General features: G+C 39.5%; 2 protein-coding genes across 2 annotated transcripts in view; one reads left to right on the top strand and one right to left on the bottom strand.

The window, feature by feature from the left end:
* LOC110023533 (bifunctional nitrilase/nitrile hydratase NIT4-like) overlaps positions 1–1,080 on the top strand; it is a 24,754-nt gene extending 23,674 nt beyond the window's left edge. The window contains exon 6 of the mRNA XM_020723015.1: positions 1,056–1,080. The gene's annotated coding sequence lies outside the window, so the exon portion shown is untranslated. The remainder of the gene's footprint in view (positions 1–1,055) is intronic.
* A 3-nt stretch (positions 1,081–1,083) lies between these two features.
* Positions 1,084–5,585, bottom strand: LOC110023525 (pentatricopeptide repeat-containing protein At5g66520-like). Its single transcript, XM_020722994.1, has 3 exons — positions 5,297–5,585; positions 3,929–5,176; positions 1,084–1,942 (listed from the first exon to the last, which is right to left on the bottom strand). Exons 1-3 carry the CDS (start codon positions 5,545–5,547, stop codon positions 1,435–1,437), a joined length of 2,007 nt encoding a protein of 668 aa, XP_020578653.1. The 5' UTR covers positions 5,548–5,585; the 3' UTR covers positions 1,084–1,434.
* Between the last annotated feature and the right edge of the window lie 766 nt (positions 5,586–6,351).

Genomic DNA, 6,351 nt, shown 5'->3' with positions numbered 1-6,351 from the left:
ACACGAAGAAATATTTGTTTGTTCGTGTTCGGCTCGTTTTGGCTCGAATATTGCTAATCAATTATATATGTATCTATCTATCTTTGATAAGTAGTATTTAAAAAAAAAATAATTGACTACAAGGTTACAAAGATTTGTAATCAATTAAAAGTATTAATTTAGAAAGTAAAATAAAAATTATTAATTTAGATTCAAAGGATGTTTTAAATCTTGCCTCAATCCTTAACATCTTATGACTACATGATTACGGTTGTCAAAATGATTCTTTGTTCGTGAACAACTCAATAAACGAGTTGAACACGAGCTGAGCCTGGGTTCGCTCGTGTTCGGCTCGCTTACACCCCTACAAATATGAAATATCCTGAACATTTGTTAAATGTTTTTTGATGGACCGTATTTTCTTAAATCGGACGATGCTAATCTTTTCTTAAAAGAAATGATCTCAGTGCTTTTAAATGCATTTACGTACAATTAACCTAATTCCCATATATTTACATATCGAACACCTGAGCTTTACTTGTTTATGTTTATATCACCCAAATCTTTTCACATCAAATGTATAATTATGTTAACTTTCAAAAATAGAAATATACGTTCAAGCATTAGCTAAGTTGGCATATATATATATGTATATATATATATATGTAAAATTTAAATTTTAGGCGTTAGATTTGTAAATGCGAAGAATTGTTATGCAAATCTTTTTTTATTTGAATAATTTTTATTAACTGATGTAATGGTACAATTAGAGTATAGTTTGCTTGGATTTAAAGCATGCATTCAAATCATTAATTTCTAATCTAATTATCACTAAGCAAAACTTCCATGTAGTCTTTATTTATTTAAATATCTGACAGTTATGACATTTAAATATCACAAATTTTTTTCATTGAAAAATTGTAGTTATTTTTAAAAGGAAGATTTACATATATACCACTTAATTCTTATGTATTTACATATCTAACACCTCAACTCCAATTTTACACGTCATCTTATCTATAATCGTAAAGCTCTATTTCAATTTCTGAAAATTAAAATCATATTATTTTTTGCAGGATGAAGATTTGGCGGGCGCAAATGTAAAAAATAAAGCCTAGGTGTTAGATATATAAATACATAGGAATTATGTGGTATGTATGTAAATGCTCCTTTTTAAAAAGAGTGCCGAACACCTGAAAAAGTCGATAGAGAGACTTCCCCCGACCGTAAAAAGGTAAGATTTACATATCAATCTTTACATACAAGCCATATCATCTGTCTGAAATGAATTGGGTGATATGCATGTAAGTGCCAAAAAGATAAAAGATGATGTTGATACTTGTGCGTGACATTAAATATAAGTTATAGCCGTTAAACATGTAAATACATGAAATGTACACCTTCCCATGCCATAAAAATCTTCCCTTCATAAGCTAAAAACAACATAACATCTCTTCACCAATAATCCCCACAAGAGCACGCACCCTCCTTGAACACATGAAATCTGCTCCGGTCCCTCATCACAATCTCTCTGCAATAAACTCTGGAGATGAGCTTCGACACAGTGTGGCAATCTGTACAGGCCCGAAGGTTCTTAACAACTCTAATGGCTTCTCCAGGACTTGCACACAGGAGACCAAACGCAATGGCTAATTTCTCGCTGTGAACGGAGAGCAGCTGCTCCTTCTCCTCCTCCTCGACGTCTGCAAGAACCTGCTTCGTGTCTGGTAAATATTCAGTCTCAGTTCTCAGACGTTCTGAAATCTCGGATAGTTTCATGTAGATTTGTTCTGTTTGAGGGTGGGATCTGTCGCCGGCCATGAAGTGGTTTGTGGTGCCATGGAGCTCTATTACGCTGACTCCGGGATTCTTCGGAACGCCATTGTTGGCCATCATGTTTCTCAGAGTAGTGGCTTCTTGCCAACGATTTGCTGTGGCGTAGATGTTGGAGAGGAGGATGTATCTGCAAAATAATTGCAGAGAGTGAAGATTAGTTTGGCTGCCAAGAGACCGTTTGCGGTTGCCCGAGATATCATTTTAAAAGTAATGATAGCTTTGAAAGTTAAAATAATGATCCGAGACATTGATATTTATAAATTAATCACTCTGATAATTTTTTTGAACAATGGAACCCATGTATTTATGAATGAGATGTTATATTTGGAGATGAATACAACAGAATCAAAACATCCAAATCTGAGTTCGCATGATCTAATCAAATCTTGGTTAGAAATATAATGAAATATTTTTAAAACTTGAAATTTTTAATGCTAATAGTCAAAACGATTGTTTCATTAAAAGAAATTTAAATCACATGAATCTTTAGATACTAAAATAGCCAAAGAAATTGAAAAATTTTCCAAAGCGGGGCCCACATCTTCCCTCCACTTCTCCTCTAGACCTCATGTAATGCACATGGAGGTGTCAAATCGGGTTCTGGTTTGACCCGGACCTGACATGAATATTTAATGGGTCAGGAAGTCCAACCAAATCCGAACCTGATGAATATTTAACGGGTCAGGAAGTCTAACCAGAACATGACCCTCATTCAACTCAGTAACCTAAACGTAGCTCGTATAACCCATTTAACATAAAACTTAATAACCATTCAGGTCGATTTCAAGCAATCTTGGGTTAATTTCAAAACCATTATGGGTAGCGGGTCAATTTAAGTTTAGTAGGTTAACCTAAAAAATTAAAAAGCTTAAGAGGTCAACCCAAACCCAAACTAGATCCCAACACCTCAGAATTACTGGGCTCGAATAAGCATCTGATTGGCAAACCACCTTTGGAATTAGCAGTCCTTGGTATCTTCTAGTGATGTTAAAATATGACCTATTATCTAAGTTATTTTAGATAACTAGATTCTCTAATTTTTTCATTCAACTACATTGGCTTAGTTGCATCCAGAACTTTAAGATAATACATTACATTCATAAATCAGAGAATTTATAGTTGATATGAATTCTATCATTACTAGTTGTTAGTTGATTGTCAGTCCTCACCATGATTTGGTTAAGTCAATCAGTTCACCAATGAAGAGAAAGCATGATTAGGTGCTTCCACTGGTGATAAGAATGAGAATAATTCTAAAATAGTTTTGGATAAAGACTGGATTACCTCATTGAAATCTATAAATAGACTTGGTTCTCTTTATTTTTCTACATCTATGAATAGACTTCGTTCTCCTTATGCTTCACATTCTAAACATGGCGTGCTAAGAAATCATAAAGAATACTGTAATCATGACAGACTTTTAGAGCCACTAAATAATCCCCTTGTACTCATGAGCTCATTAGATGCCCATAAACCACTAATGCTAGAATTTGACATTGATTTGGCCCCTTCTAGTATAAAAACAACTACGTCAACTACCTTCAAATATTTAAAGTTCAACAACATTTAACATCTATCAACAACGAACACTCAAAATTCAATTAGTAGGTGGTCGATCACCTTACTTAACAAGGACATGATCCAGCCGACCACTTCCTAACTTTTGACATTCATCAACATTTGAAGCCCACTAACAACAAACGTGATATATCTTGTCGAACAATGACATTCGGCGCAGCCTTGCCAGGTTGCTTACTCTTTTTTCATTTAAAAAAATGACGGAGTTGACTGCCTCTCAACACTAGTTGTTGTTCCTTACCAACACTGACTGACATCTTTTGACTTACATTTGTTGAGCCTAACTTCCAAAGTCAACTATGGTCAAGGTTGCCTGACTTCTTAGCCGAACAATGTCCGTTAGTGTCTTACACTTGATGCTAGTTTTTATACTTCAATCATTGACCAATGTCTGCCATTCGAGATTCCCACAACCTATTGCAACCTTAGGAAATAATGTCTACCTAAGATTTTATATTTTATTCTCATCTTCTCCAACTGTGAGGAGAGCGGATCCAAATCCTAAATCAGCAGAGGTGAATGAGACCAAGAGTACCTGCCACTGTGCTTTGGCTGAAGCCCAAGAAGCCGCCTTCCCACTTCCTCAGCCACCTCGCTGTTGCGGTGGATCCTGCAACCACCAAGCAACGCTCCCCATGCCTGCGCATTGGGCTGCATCGGCATTACTCGAGTTAACTCCATTGCTTCCTCTAACAATCCAGCACGAGCCAACATATCGATGAGGCAACCATAGTGCTCAACCTTTGGATCAACTTGATAGCTCCCCTTCATGCTAGCGAGCACCCGGCGGCCTTCTTCCACCATTCCAGCGTGGCTACAAGCGCTGAGCACAGCCACAAATGTAATGTCATCCGGCCTGGCGCAGCTTTTCACCATCTCGTCAAACAGATCGAGAGCTTCTGCAGCGAGTCCATGTATCGACAAGCCTGCCATAATGGCATTCCAGGCATGAACATCTTTGTGCTCGATAGAATGAAAGATTCCGATTGCTTCTGCTATTCTACCGCACTTGGCGTACATATCAACCAGCGCAGTGGCGAGAACTGCATCAAGCTCAACCCCACTGTCTCGAATGAAGGCATGGATGCGCTCCCCACGATCCAATGCCCCAATTTGAGAACAAGCCGATAACAAGCTCACAAGGGTGGCTTCAGTAGGTCTCATACCTGCGCATTGCATTTCGTCGAATAAAGCCAAGGCTGCCACCGAATGCCCGTTCTGCGAATAGCAGGATAGCATTGAATTCCATGAAATCACATCGCGGTTCGGCATCTCCGCAAATGTCTGGCGAGCGCCATCAACGTCCCCACACTTGGCGTGCCCTGCAAGAAGGCAGTTCCAGGACACCACGTTTCTTTGAGGCATTTCCTCGAACAGCTGCTTTGCATCATCCAGACAGCCCAGAACGGCGTACCCATTTATCATTGTGTTCCAGGAGATGACATCTCGACACTCCATGCGGTCGAAAACCGAACGAGCGAGGTCTACTTCTCCGTTCTTGATGAAACCATCGATCATGGCGTTACAGCAAAAAGCCTCGAACTTGGAGCAACCCTCAAACACCTTGCGGGCGGCGATGAGATCCATGGCGGAGTACATGTGAATCAGCGCGCTCTGTATGTAGGGATCGGGATCTAGCCCACCCTTGACGACATGAGCATGGATCATGAGGAGGTGGAGGAGTGAAGGGCATGACTTGAGAAGAGGGGGGAAAGTGTGGTTGTTAGGTTTGAGGCCTCGGCGGAGCAAGAAGCGGAAGAGGGAGAGGGCTTTAATGGGGGATTTCATGAGGAGGTGGAGGAGTGAAGGGCATGACTTGAGGAGAGGGGGGAAAGTGTGGTTGTTAAATTTGAGGCCTCGGCGGAGCATGAAGCGGAAGAGGGAGAGGGCTTTAATGGGGGATTTGCTGGTTGAGATGGAGTGGATGAGAGAGTTCCAGTGAAAGGGGGAAGGGTTGTGGAGAGCGGCGAGGATGGCGGAGGGGTAGGAGAGATTGGAGCAAGGTGAGAGGGAGAAGGAGGAGAGGAGTTGGGTGGCGGCGCGGCCGTCGAAGGGGTGGGGGTTGAGCTTGAGGAGACGGGCGTGCGCTTGTTTCAGCTGGGTGGTGGAGCGGCATGATTGAAGGTTTGGGTGGAGATGAATGGCTGCCGGCATGAGGAAGACACCTGAGGTGCATTTTAAAATGGGGGCATTTACATACGTACACGCCCAATTCATAAACAACCGCCTAAATTTTAATTTTTACATTAATACCATTCTAATCTTTCATGTCACATAAAAAATAACACCATGTTAATTTTTAAATAAGTGAAGTACACCTTTCATGCCCAAGGAAAAGATGATATGTGTGTAAAAATTGAACTTTGGGGGTTAGATATGTAAATACATAAGAATGGAGTGATATGTGTGAGTTCATGGTGAAATTACACTCTCAACCACAAGGTTTCAAGAAAATACACTAAATTTTCCTTTTAAATGACTAGTTTAATTGTGTTAGTTCTAGTACATGCAAATTATATTATGTGCTATTAATGAGTGTGTTCTTAGAGCTTTTCTTAGATTATCACCATCAAATAATTATATAGGTCTATGTGGGCTAAAGATAATAAAGGGGTGGATAAAAACTTGGTGAGAACATATCATGACTACCTAATATAAGAAGAAGGTGGTGCGTCGCAGCGCTGTGGTTGGTTGGTACCTTTTTCATTGTTCACTTAGGAATAGAAAATAAGAAGTTAAAATATTGTTATTTAGGTATCATTTGAAAGAACCATAGAAGATCCTTTAAAAGTCATATATGTTGAATGGAGAAGACTAATTGCAATCTAAAAAGACAAAATACTATCTTTCTTTCTATACAATTTTGGGAGACTTTCGAGAGACGCTACATCACAAAACGAAAGTTTTTCACACATCAGCATTCTCACTGCAATGGAACAGAGCTCCACCGTCTTCTCA

The sequence above is a fragment of the Phalaenopsis equestris genome, unplaced genomic scaffold (assembly GCF_001263595.1).
Source record: "Phalaenopsis equestris unplaced genomic scaffold, ASM126359v1 Scaffold000002, whole genome shotgun sequence".
NCBI classification, from domain to species: Eukaryota; Viridiplantae; Streptophyta; class Magnoliopsida; order Asparagales; family Orchidaceae; genus Phalaenopsis; species Phalaenopsis equestris.
This window is presented reverse-complemented; position numbering and strand designations above follow the sequence as displayed.

Bases quoted from the DNA above. Each gene is read 5' to 3' on its own strand.
- LOC110023525 (XM_020722994.1), bottom strand. From the start codon at position 5,547: ATGCCGGCAGCCATTCATCTCCACCCAAACCTTCAATCATGCCGCTCC. The intron at 5,177-5,296 runs ATCCCCCATTAA...CCTCCTCATGAA, and splicing joins CACTCCATCTCAACCAGCAA to ATCCCCCATTAAAGCCCTCT. The intron at 1,943-3,928 runs GTACTCTTGGTC...ATTATTTTGCAG, and splicing joins CAGCCAAAGCACAGTGGCAG to ATACATCCTCCTCTCCAACA.